The sequence below is a fragment of the Camelus dromedarius genome, chromosome 9 (assembly GCF_036321535.1).
Source record: "Camelus dromedarius isolate mCamDro1 chromosome 9, mCamDro1.pat, whole genome shotgun sequence".
In the NCBI taxonomy this organism is placed as follows: domain Eukaryota; kingdom Metazoa; phylum Chordata; class Mammalia; order Artiodactyla; family Camelidae; genus Camelus; species Camelus dromedarius.
Genome location: NC_087444.1, coordinates 8,066,923 through 8,094,413, shown reverse-complemented (window position 1 = coordinate 8,094,413; position 27,491 = coordinate 8,066,923). Strand labels below are relative to the sequence as shown.

The 27,491-nt window shown below is 38.2% G+C and overlaps 1 protein-coding gene and 1 long non-coding RNA gene across 2 annotated transcripts in view; one reads left to right on the top strand and one right to left on the bottom strand.

Moving 5' to 3' along the window:
- MFSD14A (major facilitator superfamily domain containing 14A) overlaps nucleotides 1–18,649 on the bottom strand; it is a 34,226-nt gene extending 15,577 nt beyond the window's left edge. The window contains exons 1-4 of the mRNA XM_031457682.2: nucleotides 18,416–18,649; nucleotides 7,613–7,708; nucleotides 1,058–1,120; nucleotides 179–306 (exon numbers count right to left, since the gene is read on the bottom strand). Of these exons, the coding sequence (XP_031313542.2) occupies nucleotides 179–306; nucleotides 1,058–1,120; nucleotides 7,613–7,708; nucleotides 18,416–18,499 (371 nt within the window). The 5' untranslated portion in view covers nucleotides 18,500–18,649. The remainder of the gene's footprint in view (nucleotides 1–178; nucleotides 307–1,057; nucleotides 1,121–7,612; nucleotides 7,709–18,415) is intronic.
- A 61-nt stretch (nucleotides 18,650–18,710) lies between these two features.
- Nucleotides 18,711–20,607, top strand: LOC135321997 (uncharacterized). The gene is made up of 2 exons (XR_010382202.1): nucleotides 18,711–18,896; nucleotides 19,746–20,607. It is a non-coding gene; the product is annotated as an uncharacterized LOC135321997 (long non-coding RNA).
- The last annotated feature ends 6,884 nt before the right edge of the window (nucleotides 20,608–27,491 follow it).

Genomic DNA, 27,491 nt, shown 5'->3' with positions numbered 1-27,491 from the left:
TATGAACTATTCCTTCGCTACTGTATTTTTAAGGGCCCTTTTATCTGTGTCAAAGAATAAATGTATTAGAAAAATGCATTTAAAACCGACATAGGTAAGCTGGAAAAAAAAGCGAAAGCAATATTCAGAAAATAATTAACAGTGATACTTAGTTGCTATAATCTGAATGTGCACGTACCATGGGCTGATCTTCATTAAAGGGATTGGCGCACACGTGAAAAACACTGTTAGCAGCAAGAAGGACTTTCGGCCCCAAACATCCGAAAGAGCACCAATAAGCGGGGCGCTGAGGAATGACAGCAAGCCCTAAGAAGACAAACGGAAAAGTGGCATGCACCGTGTATGCTGACGAGCCAAGAGTAAATCATTTTCCCGCCACAGAAGAATTTTAAATAAGTTCGTTTCTAAAATAAGCATATCACCAAACTTTACATACACAACTTATTTCTTATCTGTATATGATTTAAAAATTTCCCAAGACTGTCTAGAATCATCTGCAGGGCTCTGGTAGAGGATTAAATATGAAATGTTCTAATAAACTCTCAACCACAATCCTACATTAGCCAATTCTAGAAAAAATACCATATGCTAATTATCTGTTTTTATGTCCACAGACTAATTACCTATTTATAAACTTGTTGATCAAATGGAATCAAGAGTAAATATAGAATAACAAAAAGCATAGAATAATCAAGACTTTAACCATACTGATATGTTTTATACTTATGCATTCTTTTAAATAGTTCTTTTCTTTTCAATCTATATTCTTGTTTCTAGTTTACAAAAGATCTCTGTGATGAAAATGGCAACACATAAAAAAACAGGGAAAATCTGTTATGACGTGGTTTATCATTATTATACATAGTTGGCTATATTTGACTCAAATCATATTTAAAACCTAGTTCATTTAAAAAGTATTAAGTAATCCCCCAAGATATACTCCAACTGTAAAAACTAACACTTAGTGGATCCGTCAATTAACTAACTTAATACACTGGCAGAACATGCGTGTGTTTGCATACACACATAAATATTTATATATAATGACTGATCTTACCTTTACTCCTTGAATTAGGCCATTCATCAGAAATGTATGTTTAGGGAAGGTCTCATGTAATACCTAAAGAATAAAAACAAAATAAAAAGCTCATGCTACATTTTTTAGTCCTAGTAAAACTTAAAACGTCCCTTCATTATAAAATTTTCAGTTTGTATGACACTATGCATATGAGTAAATACTAATACCGCCAAATGTTTGTCATTTACTATGTCACAAGGCACTAAATTGGGCACTTTAATATATTACCTCCTTTAATTCTTCATAACAGCCCTATCAGAAAACTGATACACACAGAGGCTACATGTCTTATCCAAGATTACACAGTAATGGCAAAACTGAAATTGAGCACAGGAAGTCGGGCTTGCAAGTCCCTACTTTTAATGCTGTCCTGCTTCCCACATATAACTGACAGACTTACAGCTCCTGTACAGACAGGCCTACCACCTAAAACAGGGGACCAGGAGAATAAATAGGGAAATTTTAATTGCCAAAAAGTGGATCTAGAGATTTTATAAGGTAAGAAAAAAAAAATCCCAAGCCATGAAAATGTACAACAAATTCCTCTGTCCTTTTTAAGGACTGATCTCAAACCACACAGCATCAGTTTGTTCACTGGGCAACAAGGGAACCACTGGGAACTCAGTGGTTGAAAAAGCAATTAGGGAAAGGTAACTGAAAAAATAAAAAGCATCAGCCACCATTTTTACAGTCTATGTGCCAGAGGCTCTATATATAATACATACTCTTTTATTTAATCCCAACAATAACATGAATTAGATAATATTACCACTTTACAGATGTGGGAACTGAGTTCTTAACTTGACAAAGCCAATGCTTCTTCCATGACAGCACACTGTCTCTCAATAAAAGCAATAAAGAATGGCCATGTGGAGAATAAGAAAGGTGGGAAAAATCTCTTTAGGGATAAAAACTATGCTGATAATGCTTTCTGACATCTTTGCAAGTAAAACCTTTAGAAGGATTAGAATGCTCTCTTCTTCAGTTACGCTTCTTTTGCCAATAACTAGAAATTAAACAAAAATTAACCTAAAGAAAGTTACAAATGAAATGTTTAATAGTCAAAGGACATTACTAACATGGGAAAAATCACATATTTATGATAGTCACATATTCTGTGATTCTCAACCGAGGGTAACTTTGACCCCCAGCGGACAGTTGGCAATGCCTGGAGACATGTTTGATTGCCACAACTTGGGGGAACAGGGGAGAGAAAAGATGCTACTGGTACCTAGTAGGGAGGAGTTAGGAAAGCTGCTAAACATCCTGTCATAGACAGGCCAGCCCCTCCCCACCCCCAACACACAACAAATAAGCATCTGGCCCCAAATCTCAACAGTTGAGAAACCGTATTATTTACAGCAAAGATCCACAAGTCTGAAGACGGTGTCTGTAAAGGAGCAGATTAAAAATATTTTCAGCTTCTTCTAGCTTTGTGGGCCACACAGTCTCTGTTGCAAGCACTCAACTCAATAAAGGCAGCCAGAGGCTGCACGTAAATGAACAGGCTGGCTGTGTTCTAATAAAACTTTATTTACAGAAAAATGGGCTACTAGCAGCATTTGCGCTGGTCAGTTTGCTAGTTCTCGTACTAAAGATAAAGGTTTAAACTCCTGAAACTGGTATCCCAAAACCATTCGTAACAACTCAAATCTGCTTTTCTTCTAGTTATTACTAAGGGCCAATTCTTTCTGGGGACAAAAAAATGGGTTTGGTGTGAAAAAGAATGAAGGACATAAAGAATGAATGCCTACAAGAAGCTTTATAATACTTTAAATCTTATTGCTAACAATTCACTTTGCCAAGCTGTCTTCCATTCCAATCAATCTGGTCTCTTTACTGTTATAGAAATATTCTTATGCTTTCCAATATGCATACTTGCATATACAATATTCTGTATCTTAAATGTTAGTTCCCCTTCTCTTCGCTCTCTAGTTGATCCCCAAACCCTCCATATTGCTCCTCTGCACCAAACTTTCCTGTCCAAAGCGATCAGTTCTGCCTTTAGGACCGTGTAACAGGTGATTATAGCACTCACTGGGTAGTCACATACAGCTTTGTAGTATTTCTTATATTGCAGTACTGTGTTGCTTAGTTCTTCTATTTTTCATCTTTTCAGATATTTAATAAATATTTCCTTTCAATTATATTTCAAATTTCTTAAGGGCAGACAGGCACTATATTTACTATACCTTGCATCTAATAAATTTTTATCTCTATGAGTACTTCAAAGAGTGCTTTCATATAGTAATTGTTTACTAAATGTTCATAACTGATGATAAATTCTGCTTTCGAAATGATTTAATATGACAATTATGCAAATTAATTTACCTAATATTACAAAATAAAAACCTTTATAACCCACTGCAAAGGAATATAGTTAATTTAAAATAAACAAGCCCACATGTTTGCTTTTAACAAAATTTTAACACAAAGACAAATATAACAAGTAATACATACGTTGTAAAGATTTTTGATCCTGGAGGAACTTTAAGCACTGGATTTTAGAGCTAAACAGAAAAAAATCTAACATTTTCCAAGAAATTTTATGGGTCTTAAAATTTCTAAGCTTAAAAAATTTTGAGAGCAAATAGTCCTTAAAACATTAAATGCCTCAGGACTATCTCTGCAGCTAAGGATGCTCAGCCATTTCTATAGAAGAGATGCTCGAGGACTGGAGTGCAGGGTGTTGCTCCACAAGATGGACTGTGCATCTAGCTGCCTGAACCATAAGCACTGATCAAATATTTCTAGAACCATCACTATGTCAAAAAACTGAAGCCACTTTATAGCATTATAGATCCTTAAACCTACTGTCACTAATTCTCTTTATGTAAATATATGTCATTTAGTCAATCAATAATCATGGATTGAACACCCACTATGAACTAACCATATAGTCATAACCTCTCAAAATGTTAGATTCGGTCCTTAAAAACATTTGTCAGTGAAAAAAAAAATTCTTTGTAGTTAACTTAACTCCCCTTGCTGGTGGAGACTTCACCCCCCTCCCGGACAGGACTTCCATGCAGGACACAGCCTCTGTTCTCTGACTGTACTCTAGAGCACAGTGTTCCATAAGCTCTGTAAGCTTACAATGCAAAAATAATTGCAACCCCATGAAATTTAAAAGAAAATTCTTTTAATTTCACATTACTCTCTAAAACGAAGACTATTATAAATCCCAAACCAAACATTTATTATAATTAATATGTCTTAAGGTTGGGTATCTGTTAAATGAATTAATTCAAAGGGCATCTTTGAAAACTGAAAAGCTGAAACTTAATTTTTGAGAGCTACGGATGGGGGAGAGAGAGAGATAAAACACAGACTAAATTATATCTTCATCCTCACTACTCCTTTTTAAATGAATGTTAAGAGTTGTGACTCTCTAGCAGGCACCATTTATAATCAGTTTCAAAACACATAAGACAGAAATAAACTGTTTAAAGGTTACAACAGACTTTTAGAAAGAGAAGAAGTGCTACAACTTCGTGCCTTTGACCCTGAAACTCACTTCTCCCACGCCCCGTCACGGGGGAGCGTAAGAGTCTGAAACAAAGAAGATGCTAACAAAGTCATCAACAACACACCACAGGCATAAAGTCCCAAAATGAGCAAAACCCTTTTCGAAAGCCCACAATGACTTAATAAATTGGTTCTTAATTAGTGATACATACTAGCATCACTTCTAAAAAATACACATGCCTGGGCCCCGCCTTTGAAAACTCTGATTTCAGCCAGACAGGTGGTAAGGGCCTAGGTATTCTGAAAACACTCCCCAGGTATTCCGGATATTCACCTCTGGTTAAAAAAAAAAAAAAAAAAAAAAAAATCACTGAATTAATAGACTCCACATTCTAACTGCTGAAACAGTCAGCTCCAGTTGGCCAGTGTAACCTAACGGGGCTGGTAAAGCCTACCCTGAACCCCAAATCGCCTAAAAAGTGATAGTTACCTGGAGGAATGAGCAGGACCGCAGGAGAACTTTCTCGTCCTTACACAGTTCTATACAGCTGAATGGTTTACAATTGATACAAACTGTGTTTCTAATTATTAAAAAAAGCAATATATATAGAATATATACAGTGAGTAATGTATGTGTACCTATTTCTCACGCACTAGTTCCTTCAGTGATGTTTTAAAGATTCTTGATGTTCTAAAGTGAAAAGGCCAAAATACCAGAAAGTAGCTGGAGTAGAAAGAATCTCAGCATTTAGATACAATCTAAACTCTCCAACTCAATTCTTACTTTGCCTAGGTCTCCCCCCAAGGTTTTTTTTGCCCACCACACAAACAAATGTACTTAATTAAGCTTGCAAAAGAAAACAATTCACTAAGTTCCAAATTAGCACTTTTCATTTTCCTGACCACAATTCAATTCAGTACTTAAAAAAAAAATAACCAAAATCAAAGGTACTATCTATTCTTTAATTAACAAAAATAATTAAGAATATACTAAGCAAAAAGATAGTTTTTCCAAAACTACAAAAAAGAAAGCAAGCACTTATATATAAATAATTGGATTTCTTCCTTGTTCTTAAAGAAGACAGTCTCTTTTTGTCCAATTAGAAAAAAATGATATTAAAGTTAAACAAAAAGTTGATAGAGCCAAAAAAATATAAACCAGGAACAAATTAAAAAAAAAAACAAAACAGCTATACACATTTCAAATCATGATGACAAATCATGGAATCATCACAAAAAGCTTTCTTTGATGGCTTGCTGACAGTTTACCCAACATTCAAATCTCTCTCCTTAGCTAGTGGTTGGACTGCCAATAGTGACCTGACTACCCAGAACACGGGTATGAACCTCTTAAACCAGTATCCCCAAGACTGAGCACTGGAACAAAACAAGCCTAACTTTGAAGCCAAAGCTGCAGTTTACTATCAGAGTAGCAATCAAGTTGCTGAACTCTTCTAACTCTTCATTTCTTCATCTGTATTATGAGGCTAATTTCTCATTAACAAAGTGGTTTTAAGGATTAAAACTAATAATGTATTTAAAGTGCTCAGGGCTGTGCTTGGACTCATTTTTAATATAAACGTATACGAACTGTTTGCTATTACAAAGCTTTAGTACTTTAAACTATACGACTAATGATCTACCGGACAGATTTAGACGTTAAATTGGTAGTAGATTATAAATGAGCGCACTGAAACATTAGGAAGCTAACATAAAGCTGTGAGAGAACACAGTTATTACAACAGCACAGTAGTCCTTGACTTCAGGTTATTACAGTATAATGTAGTTACAAATATCACAATGAACTTGCATCATCTGATGAAGTTCCAAATCAGTGTCCATGGATTGTGAAGGCAGGAAACGTGTAAATTAACATTTGAAAGATTCCCATCCGAAATTATAAAAAAATTAGACATTTTAAAAGTCCACATTTCAATTATTTTGAAAATTCATTTATGTAAAACTGATGACCTGTTACAGGTAAATGAGCTGTTTCCTTCTTAAAAAGGAAAAGATCTCAATCAAAACATAATCAAATCAGCATTCTTAGAATTATATGTTAGGGAACTGTTATTCAGCAAACTGTTCTAACTTGCAATGCACGGTTTATTGCAAAACAAACTGTATTTATTTGAGATTTGCTTTTTTTCTGAATCTTGTTTTAGCAGTATTCATGAATATGCCTTGTAAATAATAATTCGAAATAACTGTTAAATGTCTGTGTTTTATGTAGATACAGTAATGATTGTGTAGTTATATAAAAAATATGCTAAGAAATAGGGAACAAATTTTCTCAGACTAGTTCAATCTACTTATCTAATCATTCAATTTATTTATAAAGAAATTTTTTGTAAAAGCCTTTTTTTGTATAACAACAAACAAGCTCATGAAAATACAAGGAAGTATACTTTAAAACTCTGTTCTTCTGGGATTTGGAAAGCTGTACATTTATCCTGGTTACACCTTTCAAGGTATTACACACTTCTGCCATATCCACTCCTTCCTTCATTCCATTCCTCTCATCTACACCAACAGGAGAAAACCAGCTAGCATCTAAGTTGTACGGTCTGACAGAGCGGTCTTTTCTAAGGTTCTACCCTTGGGAATATTTGAGTAAGATCAGCTCAGGGCTATGAAAAGAATCACCTTTCTAGGTGGTTCCCTCTAGATCCTTGGCCTAAACTAGAATAAACCTGTATCTGGAAAATACAACTGCATGAATGAATCTCAAAATAATAATGCTGGGTGATTCAGGTCACAGACACTACTGTCCCTGAGCCGGTCAGTATCAGAATCCTGTCCACCCTGCCCAGAGCGGGAACTGCGCCTCTGCTTGAACAAGTCCACTGTTTACCGGAAGAATCCCACTCGCCCAAGCGCTGCCAGCAAGTGAGGGAGAGCAAGGGCTGGAAGAGACAGCGCCGTCAGTGAGACACAGCACCCAAGGGCTGACGACACAGGTGGGAGAATTCACCGGGGAAAGGAAAAAGAACCGCTTTCCCCCCCAAAAAAACTGAAGAAAAAGACATTTTAAAGTCAGTGTTAAACAAGTTAAAGATTACTTACCACCAACGTGGGCGCTGTCAATAATCCCCAAGCGAAAAACTCCAAAAAGATGACGATAACCGCGTGATAAACACTAGGAGAACCTATTCCTTGAGGCTGTAAAAACAGATTTTTAGAAAGTTAACAGTGCATTCCAGATTTACTAACAATAATGACAACAGTCAATAAATATTTAAGGAGAACACACATGTATTGGGCACTAGGTCAACATCTGGACACCCTGTCCTCAAGGTGATGGGGGCAGACAAGTAAACAAATAAATACATTATATAAGCACAGTGTGCAATGAGAACACAGAGTCCAGGGTAGGGGTGGGAACATGAGATGAGACTTCTAGGAGGAAGGCTGAAAGGATGTAAAGGAATCAGGCCAGGAGTCGGGGCGGGAAGGTAGACAGCATAAATCAAGGAAGCAGCCTGCACAAAGGCGGTTAATAAGGCTTGAGAGCAGGAGGCACTGCAGGACTCCCATAGCTGAGTACAACCAGAGCCCGGGCTGCACACGGGGAGCACTGAGAGATGAGCTCGGGGCACACAGGACTAACTTCCATGCTAAGGAGTCTATGTTCAATTCTGAAGGCACTGGGGAGCCACTAAAGGATATCAAGTGAGACTCACGGGATCAGATGGAAGTTTTAAGAAAGACCATTCTGGCAAAGGTGCAGCAGATGGATTAAAGGGGGCAAAACTAAGGAAGATGAATGGTTAGGAGGCTACTGCACTAACCCTAAAAATATAAATGAAGTATGTGGCAAGAATCGTAACAGATCCCAACACAGCTCAAAAGCAGAAAAGTCCTGAGTAGCATGTGAGAGATGTGGGACTTGATATACACAAGGAAGACAATACAAAATCAGCGTATACTGTTGCTGGTAATACCTTAACAATTACTTCAGTTGTTGGATTTCATATTTCTAAGAGTAATATTAAATGGATGGAAAAGTCAATGACCTATAGCATTAAACTCAGTTTCCATTAATAAGTCAGTATAACTGAAAGACAAGTTTAATCAATACATATTACAATGTTATACTTAAGTTTTGACAATATATTGAACAGTCTTAGTGGAAAATATTAACAATGTTTGGATTTCTCTATATACTGAAAATGATGCTACATCATAAAAAAAAAAATAGATGTCTCTCCTAACCTGAAGAATTTAGAAAAGTCCCTTGGTAGGAGAACTTGAATTTGAGGAACCTGAGAAACGGAAGTGGGTGGGGGTTGGGAGACAGAATTGAAGGACCACAGCTGGGAATGAATTTGTACAAGATTTCATTCATTCAGTAAACATTCAGAGCACCTACTATGTACCAGAGGTGCTGGGATTTAAAAAACAGTAAGACACATTCTCCGATCTCAAGGAGTTCACAGCCTGGAGAGGAAGAAGCCTCATTATAAACGTCTGCTTACATGTAAACGCAAGAAAGGGAAGTAGCGTGGACAATCACAACAGAGAAAGCCAGAGGAAGCAGACGAGGATCGTAACGGTTTAAGGCTGAAAGGAAGGCAGAACACACAGCCTCTAAGTTTGTTAAGGAGCTTCTCAACTTCACTCCAGAGACAAAGGAAACCACTGAAGGGTTTCAAGCAAGAGAACAGTGTGATGAGACCTGCACTTTTTAATATATCATGGTGACTTCCTAAAGGCTGTAACTGAGGCGCAAAGTGTGTGTGGAGGGAGGCCATCTCAGTGAGTTCAAACAGGAGATGATGAGCGCGTGAAACAGGGGAGTGGCACCCATGGAGGATGGAGGGATGGAGCGAATGAATTCTAAGTTTTTAGTTTGGTTGTCTACTAATGGAAGATGGTAGCTTTCTACTTCTTTTTCCCTCATGAGGCTCACAGTTACCTCAGGTCCTACCTAAGAGGATCACCCTTGTACTTAAAACATTTCTACTGTCCTTTGACGGCTGATGAAAACAATTAGTTAGCAGCAAATGTGATGTATGAAACCAGAGTGGGTGAGATGAAGTGCGAAAGTTGAAGCAGCCTAAGACACAACCCCAAGAAACACCTACATTTAAGTACCTCTGACCCTTGACCAGTGAGGGGATTCGGGGCACCAGCCTCTGCCCACTTCAGAGTGGACAGAAGAAAAGGGACCCTTGAAAATAAAGAAGAAACCATCAGGGAAATATCAGGAGAATCAAGAGAGCACAGTGTCTCAGAAGACAAAGGAGCAGTTTCAGGAAGGAAGGGGTAATGACCAGAACCAAACAGAGCAAGTATAGTAAGTTAAGGTTAAAAAAAAGTCCACAGGATTTGGTAAGCTCCAAACCGGTTTTGTTCACCACAGGTACTCAGCGCCCATTAGGACAGGCCAAATAGAACTGCTCAGGGCCTCTAACATGCTAATTTGTATTATGAATCTCCAAAAAGATGCTGTGTGCACTGTTTTCCAAACTTGACCATGGACTCCTTCTGTCATATAAGAGACAGTATCTTGTGAGCACCTGAGGTCCTTGGAAAACTTTTTGGGAAATGCTGATAAAAAGTCAGATGATAATTATATAACGATGTGTTTAAGTATGCACATAGAGCCAAAAGCCTGGAAGAAAATAAATGTGTCAAAAGTGGCTGTTTAAGTGAAGAACACTTCAATTATTCAAGGACAGTGTTGGCAAAGTTGCCCAAAAGAGTGAGACAGAGGTAGCAGGGAGGGAGCCAAGGGAGCGGATACAAAGACGTGTAGGAGGTAGAATGAAAAGGTCTCAGGGGTTGACTAGATGCAGCAGAGGAGAAGATCAAAGATGAAGACTCGTTTCTGCCTTGGGCAGCTGCGCAGTGAGGAAAGGTGAAAGAATAAAGATAAATTAGTTTCAGGCATACTTGCTGGAGAAAAACATGTACAGCATTCGCTGAATTTGAAGAAAACAAAGTGGGTAAAATACACAAGAAATGGCAAAAGGTTAAACATCTTAACCAGGTAAAGCACTCATGAAAATCAGTACAAAAATACTAAGACACCATAAAAACGTAAAGAATATAAACAAATAATTTTCAGAATAGCTAATAATATTCTATCCTATGGAAATAACCAAACGTTCAGAAAAAGCTCTACCACAAAGATGTTCACAGCAGCATCATTTATAGTAGGAAACACGGAAACCTAGGTGCTCGACCTTTAGTTACACATCCTATAAACAAATCATACTATGTAAATCAGACAAATAATACGCAGACAAAAACTGTTTATGAATAAACTTTAAAGACTTGTAAAAATGTTTATGGCAATGTTAAATTTAAAAAAAATCAAAGCAGGATATAAAATTGTGTATGTAAGTTCAACTATGAAAAACAAACAAAAAGTCACCTCAGTGTTAACAATGTTTATGTTAGGTAGTGATTTTAAGTGACATAAAATTGTTTAGTATGCTGTTCTGAATTTTCTAAATCTTTTCTAATAGGCATGATTGTACTTTAAATAAGAGAAAATGTTTTGTTTATCTAAGAGAAAAACTATGTAAAACTAGAATGCAGGGCAGGGGAGAGATACTGGTAATTTTGTACTGGTAATTTTGAGAGTTGTATTATATCCATATTCATCTACCCTGTTTTAAATGAATTCAAAAGTGATACATGATCTTAATGAAATTAATAACAAATTTAAAAAATATTTTACTGAATTAGAATTACAAAAACTTCTAGTTAGGACTTTTGACATAAGGGCTGGGGGGTTTTAATAGAATACCTATCCATAATCAAAATCCCAGGACAATCTGGGAAGAACACAAGGGTCATCATGGCCTGGGCAGAAAGATGAGGCGGAAAAGGTTAACAGAGAAGCGGGGGGTGGGGGGGGGGGATATTTAATCAGTGAGTGGTTTACAGCATCAAGAGTAGAAAGTATCAACAGATGACATTTGAGGATTCTCGAAAGGATTCAAGAGGTACAAAGTGAAACATCCTGAAGGAGACGGATTTGAGCATAAACCAACTCATAGCTAACCCCACCCAAATGCCAACATATGCCACCTAAAGTCTTAAAAATTATTATATCAAAAGTCCATTCAGTTGGGTAATTTCTCTTTTACGGAGGCATGAGAGTTGGTTCCCTGGCAGTCACCTCCAACTTCAACCCCAGAAGTCAGGGACAATCTTCTCTGGCCCATCTCCATCCTCTGATCCAGTTCCCAATTTCCCAGATCATACTTCCCACTGGTAATAGATTTGGTTTCATCACCTAGGCTTTTGGATAAGCCTTTTAAAATCTACCTATTTGTTCTCCTATCTTGCAAGGGTAGATGACTTCTACAAAGTTATATTTCGTTCTGTAAAGTACCTATTCCATTTTATTTAACCTACACTCACCTTTTGCAAGCTCATGCTGGCTGAGGCAGGCCCCATGCTTTATCCTTTTATGATCTGGAGCCTGTGGTACATGCACAGCACAAAAGTGCTTCCTAAGTGTTTGTAGAACTGAAATGAATTACTCTGTAAGTCTCCTCTACTCATCACTATAGGCATTCAGCATTTTGTATTTAAACACTGTTAAAAGGACAATATATTCATTAATTAAATTTGCAACTTCCCTCATTAATTCCCTTCTCTGTACTCCGAAATCCCACTGTTCGCTACTGTATCATGTATCACCTGGGTTTACTGTGTACATACATTAGATTAAAATAATGAAGCAAAGATTACTGAAGACTTAAAATGATTTACATTCATAATCTTATTTATCCTTCCTAACAACCTTTCAAGTTAAATAGTATTATCTCCAGTTTAGGGTCAATCCAGGCAAATGCACAGCCCAAGTCTGGAGTCACACTGGTTGCAGTGGTTACAGAGCACATATTGGCCACAGACTGTTACTCTTAACAGCAGGACCCAATCTTAGCCACCCAGTGCATACATAGCCCAATGCCTGGTACAGAAAGGGTATTTAATGTCCGTGGATTTTATCATTACAGTCACTTAGCTGCTAGATGACTTAAGTAAGTCACTTTACCTCTCTTAGGAGTTAGGGGTAAACTATTGATTTCTTACTTAAATCATCACCTTGCTCTCAAATTCTGAGTCTATGATTGCCCAATCAAGTTTATGCATCCAGCAGTTACTGCACAGGACATGACCAATGTTGTATTCCTCTCAGTCAACCAGGGACTTATATGGATTGCTGGCCAGGGGACAGAATTCATTCCACCAGTAACTGGGCAGTATAACGCCATTATAATCCTACTTATTAAACAGGATGTTATCATGTGAGGAAACCATGAGAATAAGCCAAACTGAGGCTCAGTCTTCAAAACAAAGGGCCTAGACTATCAAAAATGTCAGTATTACAAAAAACCAAAAAGCTATTCTATACTGAAGAGACATGGCAAATAATGTAATAATTAAATTCTGCATTCAAAAAAAAAGTCATTATTGGGACATTATTGGGAAAGTTGAGGAAACGTGACTTACATAAGAGTATTGTATTAATGTTAAACTTTCTGAATGTGGTGGCTATATTGTGGTTATGTGGGAGAATATTCTTATTCTTAGGATACATCCCGAATATTTTAGGGATAAAGGGTCATGATGTCTACAACTAAATGAAATGTTCAGGAAAAAAAAAGGTATATGTGTAAGTATGTGTATATATATATGTATATGTATATATATAATAGAAAGGAAAAACAAATGGGGCAAAATGTTAACAATTGGCGAATCTTGAACCTATGGGATCGGCAAATAAATATTCATCATGCTACTCATGCAACTTTTCTAGTTTTGAAAATTCTCAAAATAAATTTGAGAAAATAAAAACATGACAAAAACCAAAATAAGGTCTGAAGGAGAATAATTTTGAACTTAGAATTAAATATTGACAAGCTATCACTCAAGAATGAGGGTAAAATATATCTTCAGAAAGAAACAATTTTCTCTGCACAATACACAACATAAGTTGACTAAAATAATGTAAAAATCTTGCACAAAAAGGCAAAGATGCTTAATTACAGACATCTAAGAAATGGAGCTTTTCATGGAAGAATACTTTAAAAAAATCTTATAGAAAATATTGTAACTACAAAGCTGCTTTCACGGAATCCTGACTCATTATGAGGAAATTTAAGGCTTTACTGCTAGTATTTGTTACCGTGTTTCCTCTGTCACAAAGTCAGCTGGTGGTTTATGTTCTATGACTTTCATCAGACAAGGCAAGGTTTACTACACTTGGGAGCAAAAACATAACTGATCCTCAGTTCCCTGAAAGTATGAATCACCATAAACACGTACAGACACTAGCATACTAATTAAGGCATTTTGGCTTAATTTGCAGTAAGACTTTAGAATTATTTTCCTGATATGTTATGGACCAGTTTTAAAGAGAGATTCAGTATTTGTGTATCATCACGAAAATGAAGAGATTACTGGTTAGACCGTACCTAAAAAGAATGAAATCTACTTCTTAAAAATATTCAACAAGAGTATAGTGAGATCAAGTTTTACTCTTAAAAAACTAAAAAATGTCTATAGCTTAAGATTATACTGCTTTGTGGCAAATTTTGAAAAGATAAGTAACGTGACGATCTATTGCATCTCTCTCCATTCTTAAGAGGAAAATACGTGGCTGTTCAGCCATCACTACATTAAGTGTTTATCCCCATGAACACTGGGTTACATGGTTCAAATGACTACAAACTGAACTCACTAAAAAGGTAAAATAAAATTAAAAAAAAAAACCCATCAACACAAAAATCAGTGTTATCAATGTCCAGGATGGAGCCTAAGCGAGATCAGTCTTGGTGTGATCTCTAATTACTCAATTTACATAACTAAGCGATGGCATATCTGCTACCCTTGTTTTTAAAAGATCCCTAGTAAGTATTTCGTGAGGTAGAATTCGTAACTGTATTTATACATTACTGAGAAAGTAGACCCATTAGAACAAGCTACTACATCCAGCCCTGAAAGAGACAAAACCCATCTCAGGGATCTTGATGTACCCTGGCTGAAATGGTCAACTATTCATTTGACTGACACGTCTAAAAAATAATGCTAAAAGAACTCAAGCTTTTAAATAATTGCAAAATTTAAATCACATATATTTGTCAGAATGATACTTGAGAAAAACAATTCTTTTACTTAAACTGCAAAATTTGGTAGCTGCAAAGGAGTTACACTTCAACTCTAAGTGGATTTCCACAGATGACACTGGGAAGCAGGTCTTCAAACTATATTAAGATGAACTAGAAATACAATCTGAGAAAACTGCTAACGAATATAACCCCAAACACACTAACCTAAAGCACCATGGCCCTCTTCATGGCCTGCACGCTAGCAGTTGGAGGGTGACTATTTAGCAGCTCTCTGGGAGCTACAGAGGGCTATTCTGCAACTTCTTCAAGCATCCTAGTAGGTGAAGAGCGCAAAGGATCAGAGCTTGGGTATTACTTTTGAAATGGTTGCTGATTCCTATTTATTGTGATTAAAGTCAGAGATACAAGGAACAAAAATCTGGTTCTCTGCATCCCTTGGCATAGTTCAAATACCAATTTTTCTCTTCTCAGTACTTTCAACAAAGCAATTCACATATGCTTTGCTTTTTATCTAATCTTTAAAGTTGTTTTACCAACTCACTTGTGGAAAAACTGAACATTTTCCATTTTGTCAGAGATGCAGGCACACAGCTGTTGTATTCATACAATAATCAAGGTCATATTTTTTAAAAAAGAAAAAATATAAGGAACATTCTATTTTTGATAATACAAATAACTCATGTATATAACTCTAGCTCTTAGCCTCTACCAAGAATATTTATAAACAAAATGGTAATACATGGTAATGATTTAACAACAAAACCAGAAGTATTCTAAAACGTCAGAACGCACTTTTAATTCAGCTGTCCTAAATGGTCTACAATGAATAAGAGACGTAGCAAAATGTTACATACATTAAAACGTAACTCGGGGAGCGTATATAGCTCAGTGGTAGAGCGCATGCATACGCGAGGTCGAGGTTCAATCCCCAGGAACTCCACAAAAATAAATAAACCTAATTACTTATCCTCACACACACACACAAAATACCCTAAACATAACTAAAAACTATAATCCTACGTATGGATGCTTCAAAAAGTAAATTCACCAATAATGTCACAGTAGATGATTAAGTAAATATTTATTGAATTTAACCTGTTGAACTATTCTTTAGTTACTGATGTTGTTTTCAAATAGAACACATGTTCTTAAACTCTCTGGGGAAGTATGGATCCTTTCTGGCATCTCCCTAGAAAAATGTAGTCAAAGAAAATTTTACCAACAACTTCAGGGTGAACAGACCCAAGTTAAGAAGTCCTGTTACAGAATCACACACCTTCATGTAATTTACCTTAACTGTGTGCTACTCAAATGGACAACATCTCTGGCTTCAGAGCCAAATGAAATACAATTTCAAGAAAAGAAAAACATTTAGCAATTTATGATTAACTTGCTTTGCTTACAAGTGTTCAAACTACAATAAATGTGTTAAAAACTACAGAAAATACGTGCTAAGTTTTTGACAAATCATTAACTCATTACTAATTTTGTTTTTGAATATTACAATTGGCTGATCAAACTTACAACGATGTCATTAGCAGAAGGACAAAGCAAAATAATCTTAACAAAGTTGAACACTAGAAGAAAAAAGAAGGGAGTCAGGTCAGCACCCATGGTCAGGGATGTGAAATACTGTTCAGAGCCTGTCATGTATGACCATTTAGCCTCAGATACCTGGATGTTCACAACAGTAGTCAGAAAAGCAAATGCCATTTTAAAATCATTTCTATAACTATAATAGTTATATATTTTTTCATTTACAGCTACAGTAGATTAAAAGGCAAATACTACAAAAAAGTACTTCTAGAAATACAAATCTCCCCTATTTATACATGGGAATACATAAAATTACATTAAAAATCATTTAAGAATGTACAAGTAGACACATTTTTCAAAATCACTTGAAATGTGTTATCACTTTAAATTCACATAGTAGGCCCTGTAGGATTCAAAGATGCATGAACAAAGCCCCTATTCTAAAGAGGTGTCCAGAGGTTTTAGAAAGTGCAGCACACGCGTAAAAAGATGGTAAATGGTAACACCCCTATGCCCACAGCCCCCAAAAGCAGCCTGCACTTGCTCCGTGTGCCCTCTTAAAAGCATACTGCTGGGGTAAAAACTGTATTTTGTGTCCAAAAACAAGCTATGAATTCACTACAACTTTAATAAACAACAAGATAAAAAAGACTCTTCCAAATCTCACAGGATTTAAGTGCTCTCAAGAGAATCATACTCCACAGAAGTAACAAAACTGAACTCTACAAGGAAAAGGAAAGCGTTTCTTGATCACAGTTTCATTCTTAATCTTTTGTAAAAAAAAATACTGAGTCCCCATGATTGACAAAGGGCATAGATACCTTCAAGCTGTTTCTCTCCCCATATAGCAGTTCTAACCAACTTGATCCAAGGAACCAGGACGATCCGTAGCTGATTAAATCAAAGCGCCGTTTTAATTAATTAAATACAACAAAAAGATCTGAGGACTTGAATTGCAAAGTTTCTTTTTTCACCAAACGACAAAGCGCTGACATCTATCGATTCAACAATTAACTAAAAATGTATTCTGAAACTGGTCCATATGTCCCAAGCCTTCTATGTTTTAACACACTGACTGGGCCATATTCTGAAATGTCAAAAGAAAGTTGTCACTGATTTCAAGTGAATTTAGCAAATCCTCACTGGCGGCCTAATTACACATGTAGCACTGGGCTAGCTGTTGAGGGCTCCAACAAAATATATACAAATATGGAATAAAAGGAACCATTTCTGCCTATTTCTTGGTACAGTGAAAAATGTATTTCGCCTTTCCATTCTATTTCAGAATGTGATATCAAAGAATGCAACAAAGACCACAGAGTGCTGCAACGGAGAAATTTCAGCACGAAAAAAGTAAAGACGAGTTATTTTCAATTAAAAGGCCTACGTCCCCTGCCGGTTAAGAACAGCACGATGCATAAAGTTTACTGTGATGACAACTGCTTCGAAAACGCAAACATTTTTTCTTACTGTCTTCCTTTCAAAGGTCTTCTATCCTGAGACCAAGACCAACTCTTTCTAGCATTTCTGTTTGTTCTCAAATACACCCAGATGATTTTAAAACAACAGGGTCATTGGTATTCATTGAAAACCAGCAGATTTACGCCTAGGCCCCCGGCGCCCTCCGTCCGGCTCCGGACTCCGGGAAGTGAGGAGGGAAGCCCACCTCTGACGGTGTTTACCGCACTGGAAGCGGCGCGGAGCGGGGGCACGGACCCAGAGCGCCGTGGAGGAAGAGGGTGCACGCACTCCGGGGCCCCCGCGGGGTCGCCGCGCCAGATGCCGCCCCGCTAGCAGCATATGGGAGGCACGGATTGCTCCCGGCCGCTTCCAAAGCGCGGCCACCGCCTCGCGGGGCCTTGGCGGCGGAGGCGAGGGGCGCGGCGGCACCAGCACCGCCCCGGCGACGCGGGGCCCGGCGCCGATCCCTCCCCGCGGCGGAGGCGCGCGTGGGGCCCGAGGGCGCGGGGCCTCCGGGGGCGGCCGGGGCGGAGGCCGGCAGGTGCGGGAGAGTCGAGCGGCTTCTCCATCCGAGAGGACGGGCCCCGGAGGCCGCAGGCCCGGGCGCGGGAGGGGAGCCCCCGGCGCAGAGGCATGGGGGCCCGGGAGCCCGAGGGGCCGGCACCGCGGAGGGGAGAGGGAGGCGGGGGCGCTCAGGGGCGGCTGCAGGCGGCCGCGCTGCGGGCAGGAGATCGGGACCCCGACAGACGCTCGCCGGCGCGGTACCCCGGCTCACCGTGCCTCCGTCCTTAATGATGATCTTCTTGGCCAGCATGATACTGCGGTTCGCGGCCCGTTTCTTCTTCTTCCCCTGGGTCATTTTACCATCCTCGACCCTGGCGCTGCTGCAGCCACTCCCGGGGCGGCCGGCCCCAGCGGCGAGTGCCGTCCCCCCACTACTGCCGGGCCGAGCCGCTCTGGGCACCCGCCGCCATCTTGAGGGCCCGGCCTGCCTCCGGCGGCGCGTCACATCGTGCGATCGGCCGACAAGCCCGCCCCGCCCACGTGACGCCGCCCCGCCCACGTGACGCCGCCCCGCCCGGCCGGCCGCCCGGCCGCCGGCGAGCGGAGGGAGCCCCGGAGGGGCGCGCGCGGGCTGGCCCAGGGCTGCGGACGCCGGTGGGGGGAGCCCTGGGCTCTCGGTTCGCCAGCTCGCTCGGTCCTCGCGGCAGCCCTGGGCGGCAGGGGCCGTTGTCGCGCCCCTCGACAGAGGAGGTGTAAGTTATCTGAAAGTTACCTGCCCTTGGAAGTGCCGCTGATAGATGGTTGCGCTGGGGTTTTAACCAGCCGTCCTCAACTGTTTAGGGCTACCTCCAGCTGTGTTCTGACCGAGACCGGAACCGAGGGAAACGGCTGAAGTAGCTTTCCAGAAATAGTGGGTAACTGAAGGAGAAGAGATAAGCTGAGTTCTCATAGTCTTTGGTTCTTCTGGGGTTTGGGGCTGGGGGCTCGGGGCTGGGGTCGGGGGTCGGCGAAGCCTAGAGCTCAACCGAAGCCTGCCTGTTACCAGCAGCTCTCTTGTCCCAGCACATTTCCTTTATTCCCCGTCTATAAAAACTTACATCACCTGTGTCACGCTTTGTAGCCCGCTACCTGTTTTACCATATTGTTTAAAAATCAATTTAATAGGGGAAAATTGCCAGACAGGGTAATTGCGGATTAAAGTATCACGATGTTAAATTTGATTGTGAAAGCTGCACCGTGTTTATATAAGAGAATATCCTTTTTTTCTAAAACAATGTACGTGGAATGTTAAGGAGTGAGGGGATGTGATGCATTAATGGTTAGGAATAACATGTATGTATATGTGAGGAGCGGTAAAGCAAAATGGCAAGATGTTAAAAAAAAATAGTGAATTTAGGTATGGTGGTTTTAAGATAATGTTCACGAATTTAGTGATACTCTTCTGGAAGAGGTGGAGTCTTAATTCCCCTTTTCTTGAATGTGGGTTGGGCTTAGTGACTGTCTTTTGTCTAATAGGACATAGCAGAAGCGACAGCCCTGACTTCATAGGGTAGGTCATAAAAGGCACCTTCCTGCCTACTCTCCCTTTTTCATTCACTCAGGGCCCACGTCTAGTGGAAACCTGCCGCCATGTCATGAGGACACTGAGGCAGCTTGCAGGGAGGTCCTGGTGTCCAGGAATTGAGGCTTTCTACCAACAGAAATGTGAGTGAGTCGTCTTGGAAGCAATCCTCTAGTCCTGCTGAAGCCTGTGGCGGACAGCAACACCTGCCAACATCCTGACTGCAACTTCAGGACACCTTGAGCGAGGACTGCTCAGCTTAACCACTCCTGGTTTCATGACTCTGGGAAACTGTAAGATAAAGAGTCCTTGTTTTAAGCCACTAAGCTTTGGGGTAATTTGGTATACAGCTGTAGATAACGAATATACAGGGTAAAAGGAATATGTATTCTTTGTACTATTATGGCAGCTTCTCTGTAAATTTGAAATTATTTCAAAATACAATGTTAAAAAATAAATTTGATTAAATTCTCTATTTCCGTAACTGACTAGACATAGAAGACAAACCAATTTCCATGGAAGGGAGAAAGAAAGGCATTTTAGCCTGACACATCATGTTTTCCCATCAGTAAGTAAACTCATCAGGTGTTTAAAAATATTCTTACAGAAAACATTTACTTGAACTCTGACTTGAAGCACTTTAGAGAAAATAAGATGAGGTGAATTTCATAAGTAAATCCCGGGAGCTTATTTTAGATGGATGTAGAGGCTGGTAAGATCACTTACTGTGTGGTTACTCTGACTTTTTCAAAATCATACTTCAGCCGCACCAGTTTTATCATCCTTAAGAGCTGATTATTGTTCAGTCATTCAAAAAATGTTTATTGAGTACCTATAAGTGTTTGTCACTGTTTTACTAGACACTGGAGATACATCAATAAATAACATGGTATTTACCTGCATACAGCTTGATTATACTGGGGGACGTAGTTATAACACAAACACAAAAGGAAGATGATTGCAGGTTGTGGTAAGTGCTGTTGGGAAAAATGGAATAAGAAACTTAACACATATTGAATGTCCGCAATACCCCAGGGCTTTGTGCTAGAAGAGCTGTGATAGTAAACAAGAGTGATGAGGCTTGTTCTAACAGGTGTGTTGTGCGTATGCTTGTGGCTTTTTATGTGACCTGGCATTGTGAAGATTCATAAACTTTACGTTAAGAAGTTGATATGCCAGTTAGGGTCCTGTGGTTACAGTTAACAGAAACTAGCATCTGCTAACATAAGCAAAAGGGAATGATTTGGAAGGATAATGGGAGTTCCCAAAATCAAGAAGGCCAAGATTCAGTCTTGAAAACAGGCAAGAACCAGTATTTGAAAAGTCCATGAGAACGCTTCATTAGGCACCTTGGAAGGGAGACGAATCCCTTGGAGAGCAGGGCAAGTAGCTGAAGCTAAATATTCCTAAAGATACAAGGTTGTAGCATAGGATCCAACCCTTAAATGGGCCGTTTATTAAAGAAACTGCACTTTACGATATGAACAGCAGAGGGCCTTCCTTATCTATGAAACAGTCACCTGCCACCCTTCACTGCTCCCTGCTTGTTCTTGCTGATCCAAGAAAATCCTACACATTTTATCAGGAATAGAAAAAAGCCAGCAAAACCCCAGGAAAGGCTACTATAAAAAGAAAATAGAAAATGAAAACTTTTCAATTAACAGAAAGTACTACCCTACAGAAAATATGAAGCAGAGGAAAACTATGTACAGCACTCCAGAATGAATCAAATAACATTAAATAAGCAATTGCAGAGGTGAAAGTTTAACAATTAAAAATGCAGTAGGAAGATATGAGTTGACAACTGATCAAACTCAAGAAATATACTGAAAAAATAAAATCATCTAAAAAAGGAAAACAAATTTCAGAGTTCCTAAGAAAGAACAGATATAAATGAAAGTAAGATAAATGGAGGAGAGGAATAAACCAGCTATGGGGGAAAAAAAAGGATCAGAGAGAAAAATAACATGAAAAAAAATTATCTGGGGCTCCAAGCAAAAACCAACAAAGTGAACATTTTTTCCGAAGGGGAAAAAAAACCAAGTGGTGCCAGACTTCTTGACAATAACACCAAGCAACACAATGGAGCAAAATTTTCAAAAAAAAAAAAAAAAAAAAGAAAGAAAAATCAAGGAAAGAGAGTGGGAGCCAAGGATTTTATAGTCAAGCTGCACTTAAAGTATCTAGGCTCTAGAAAAAATTTTAAACAGGCTAGGACTTGAGGAACGTCGTACTCACACGCCAAGCCCTCCTTGAGCGCTGTACCAGAGGAGCTTCATCCGGCCAAGAGTTGGTTGGGGAGCCTTCAGCTAAAGTACTGATGAAGAGTATTAAATGTATTTAAAATACATTTAATTTTATAACATAATGCAGGGTCTAGGGTGAAAAAACAGTATGTGAATATTATACATTCTAATCAAATAGAAATACGGCAACTAAAAATATGAGAAGATGGGAGAAAGGAGTAGAATAAGTTCATTAGTTATTACAAAGGAAATTAAATGACAAAGAATATTGTGTAAAAATGACAAACTGAATAGTAGAAGCTTAAGACAAGCAAAAAGGGGACTCTTAAAAGCATTATGTAAAATTTTATCAGTATAAATGTAACCACTATAATGTAACAAACCTTTCTAAACATAAAAAGAAATTTTAAAAGCAAAGAACACACTCCACATAGTGAAAGCAACACGGTAAATACAGCAGTATTCATAATCATTTGTTTTTAAAAAAGAAATGCAGGAAAGATAAATAGAGACTAATGAACATAATTACCTACAGGAGGTGGTTAGGAATGGGGTGGAGGGATAGGCATGAGGCTAGGCTAATCTGAGTGTACTTTTTATATGGTTTTAACTTTGAGCCATGTAAATGCTTTGCATATTCAATAATAAAAAGCTTTAATTAAATATAAAATTGAACACAAACAAAAACAAATGAAACTAATTATATCACATTGGTAACATAACCATGTAGAGAAAGGAGTAATTTCTGTTAACTTTTTTGGAGGGGTGGGGTAAATTAGGTTGGTTTGTTTGTTTACTTAATGGAGGTACTGGGGGTTGAACCCAGGACCTTGTGTGTACTACGCACGCACTCTACTACTGAGCTATATACCCTTTCCCCTGCCATTAACTTTTGAACACTGTACTCTGACTGTATATTCTTAGTGGGCTATTACTCTAAAGACAAAGAGAACTGCAAAGAAATCTTAAATTTTACTCAGTATGTTTACCGTTAGTAATACTGGTATTGCAGTGTTGAGCATAAGCTATATAATAAAACATAGAAGCAAATACATCAGTGTTACTCAGAACCAATATTTTCACTGTTAAGAGAAAAGAGAGGCAAATATAAAATTAAAAATAAAAATTATAATGCTTACGTTTAATTGTAAACATCAATTTGAATTCATGAACTTTTCAAAATTTTATTTCCTAGCTCTGTCCACTGAAATATAGCCTAGAAGCAAATGGAGTGCAAATTCCATTCCTCCTGAAAGGAATAGACAGGGCTCCTTGGAGAAGTAGCTGCTATTCCAGGTTTGGAACAGGACAAGTACAAGGCAAGCCTGGGTCATGTTGTACCTGAAGCAAGGAAGAACTCAAAGACTAGTGTGGTCATGTCTCAAAGACACAGAACCAAGCTTGCAGTGGCTACCGACTCACCATATGGCCATCAAAAATGACTGACTAATTGACTGTAATACACTGAATATTGAAGACACTGATATTTGGGGGGAAAATGGAGGCACTTTGGGAATAAGAAAGGGAAAATAGTCTTTTTAAAATAGAAGAATATAAACTAAATAAATGAAGAAAATTAGAGAATTAAAAAATTTTAAGTCATGATTTTGCACGTCAGTGTAATAAATGATTCCGTTAAGAATCATCAGTTGATACGAAAGCCACTGAATTTTCTGTTAGGCTGTCAGGAAAAAGAACATTCCTTTGGTGCCAAAATATTACCCTAAAGATTACTAATTACTAAGGGGGAAAAATGACCTTTACAATGGAAAGATCAGGTAGTCACCACCTTGACCATTTGGTGTTGAGACAATCTAGAATTATGTGTCTTCTAATGTGATACAGTATAAGATCTACAAGATCACCTGTGAAATATTCCCAGAACATTTAACCTGAAGTTAGTCACACCTATAGACTTCCAGTTCAAAGGAAATGCAGAAAATAAAAGGAACACGTCAAGGATACAGACAGATCAAGGATAGGAGCCAAGTGACTTAGATTCTTCAGAAAGTCACCTCATGTGGAAAAAAGCCATAGAGGTGCAGGAAAGTATCTTCTAGACTAAAGAGACAATCAAATACAGACTATGAACCTCGAATGAATCCTGGTTCAAAACCAAAAAAACTGTAAAAGATCATTTTTGAGACAATTTGAAATATCTGAATATGAACTTAGATGATACTATCAAATTACATTTGTGAAGTGTGATAATGGGATTGAGTTTCATTAGAAAAATGTCCTTATTTTTAGGATATATACTGAAATATTTAGGAGTAAAGTGTCCTGATAAAGCTAGTATGGCAAAATGTTAATAACGGTTGGATTTAGGCAGAGGGTGAATGGTATACCATTATTTCAACTTTTATATATGTTCAAAAATTTTCAAAATAAAAAGGTGGAGAAATTTTAAGTTAAAGGGGGCCTCTGTGATCACCTACTCAGCGTTGTCTGGACCTACTCCTCCTCTTCCAGCCCTGCTGTCCTCTGAGTTTTCTCAACACCTCAGTGAGAAAGGGAAGGGCTGAGCCTGCCGGAACCAAGGTAATGTGTTCAACTTCAGCACAAAAATGTTAAAAACAATTAAAATCACTCAGAACCAAAGTAAAAACAGGAGGGGACTGACTACCCTGGGACAAGTGTCAGGAGAGGAGACCAACCTTACACTTTTTTCTACTTGTTCCCACATTGGGGGCCCACCTAGCACAGCCATGGTGTTCTGACCAAGGGGACATGTCACCCCAGCTGCGGGGGCTGGGAAGGTGGAGCAGTTTAATAATGCTTTGTGAGCGCATGGAGATAACCCATGAATTTTTCAGAGCTAAGCTGACACTATCATAGCATGATTGGATTAATTAAAATGGCAATAACATGCTAAAAACAAACTATTAAAAATAAAAACAAACATGGCCTTTAAGGTAAATGGAGATAAATAATATGAAATAATGGAAATTTGGGGCATTATACATATAACATCCAAAGAAAGCCTCAGATATTGAAGTTCTAGAATTCACAGCAATATTTTTAAAGTCAAACATAAATTTACCTGTCTGTCGGTCATGATTTTCTATAATCCTTTCATCACTCAAGAAATATTACTCTACTGCTGCTGTATTTAAAAACTTATTGAAGCCACTTGCTTATATTAGAAAAAGCACTTGGCGTCATAATTTTTAACTGCTGTATTTATTACCCAAGCAGAATAAAATGGCACATAATAAAACTTTAGCCTAAAGGGGAAAACTTAAAGCCTCAATTATTAGAAATCATGTGTTTGTATATGCAATGTCTTTTAAAACGGCAAACACAAAGACATTCACAGATTTTGTTTAAACACAGGCGAAGTTTGTTTAGCACATTAACTAGACCTCTTGAATACTCTGTGTTTAAAATACGTTTAACAAGAGTGCAGATGATTACCCAAGACTGTAACAGCATTCATTGTTCTTTTCAATCCTCCATGAGTTCAACTTAAAAAGGATGAAAATGTCTATCTTGGGTAAACTATTTCCAAAGGAATATCGTTATTGTTTGTTTTAAAGAAGTTATTTCTAACATACTAGAAATCGTAAATAAATGCATAAGTGAAAAAACTTGACTAAATCCACTGAAGAGCTGATAACCATGGTAAAGGATGACTGGAAATGTGGAGCTATCAAAAGGCCCACTGTGAGCCAAAGTAACAACTGATAGCAGTTTTATTCTATTAACTCTTCCATTGAATAGTGATGGTTAATGGTAATTTAAAATTAGCTCGGGGAGCACCCTTCTAGTTGCTAGATGGGATGCTGCCCAGTTCATGAATCACCAGAAAAGTCAATTAGATCTTCAAAAAAATAATAAAATTAATTAGCTCAAGATTGCATGTTAATATAGAGCATAGATTAAAAGTTTATGAATTAATTTTTAAATTTACTTGTGTTCAAAGTATTCCTATATATATATAAAAAAAAAGACAAACGAACTTACTTACAAAACAGAAACAGACTCACAGACAGAAAACAAACTTAACGGTTACCAGCAGGGGAAGAGGGTGGGAAGGGATAAATTGGGAGTTTGAGATTTGCAGCTACTAACTACGATATATAAAGCAGATAAACAAGTTTCTACTGTATTGCACAGGGAACTGTATTCAGTATCTTGAAAAAGAAGATGAAAATGAATCCATGTGTATTCATGTATGACTGAAGCATTGTGCTGTGCACCAGAAATTGACGCATTGTAAAATGCCTATATTTCAATAAAAAAGTATTAAAAAATAAAGTATTCCAGCATTTAAAGTTCTCCTTAAATATCAGAACTGAAAACTAAGTGAATACTACGCATGCTCCTGAGCTCCAAATCTGATAATGTGTTTTTCTACCCTCGATTCATGTTCAGAATCATGTTCAAAATTTCTGGAAAAATGACAAGGTATAAATTAACAATCTCTATAAACAACTGTCATTGTTTGTATCATCCTCATGCATTCAGAAGAATGTCTATTAGAGACAAATGGTCACTGTGTGGAAAGGAATTTGGCTTTATCCAAAGTTCTGGTCCACATCTTCAGGAAGTTCCAGTGATTGGCGTGTTATTCATCTTAGGCCCCTCAAGTCACACCTGATAATTTATGCAAACAAGATGATTCAGGATGAAGCCCCGGAGCCTGATGTCAGTCAGTTCTCCAGGAAGGATCAGGGCTGGTGAGCGGGTTCAATCATGTGGGCAAAAATCAGTCAATCATGCCAAGTAACACAGCTTCAGTAAAAATCTGACCACCAAAAGCATGAGTGAGCTTTCCCTGGTTGGCAATGCTCTGTGGGTAATACCATCCACACTGAGGTCAGGAGTAGATAACATCGTCTGTGACTCCACAGGGAGAGGACAGCTGGAAAGGACAGCTGGAGTTCAGACCCCTCCTAGACTCCTCCGTGTCCCTTCCTTTGTCTGGTTCTAATTTGTATCCTTTCTCTGTAATAAATGTGATTGTGAGTAGAGTATCTTTCAGTGAGTTCTGTCTTTGTAATGAATTACTGAACTTGAAGGTGAATTTGGGAGACCCCTGAATTTGTAGTCACCAAGACACTCTCTACTACTATAGCAGCATTTCAAATATTTGGGATTTGAAGGCTATTTATTTATTTATTAAAAATTCTTTTTAGGAACAGTGACAATTCTGATTACTAGTGCCGGGCACTATCTGACTTCACTGAACAGCAGGAGTACCTGTAAGATTTGGATTATAAGGCGCACTTGCATAGCACGGGATTCAGGGATTGTGACATACTTTCAACAAAAGTATCTCAGTATAAAAAATATATAAAGATTTTCAGTTAGTACTTCTCATGAGAAGATACCAGAAGAATATATATTTTTAAAATGCTGCTATTCTTATTAATGTTTTAAAACAGCATTTTGTACAAGGTTACTTTAGTACCAGAGGTAGGAATAAAACCCTTTATCATGCTGATTATTTGATCTCTATGCATTGAATTGATAGTCACCATAGAAGCAATTACATTCAAACTATGAGGAAAATATATACCAATTACTGAAATTAC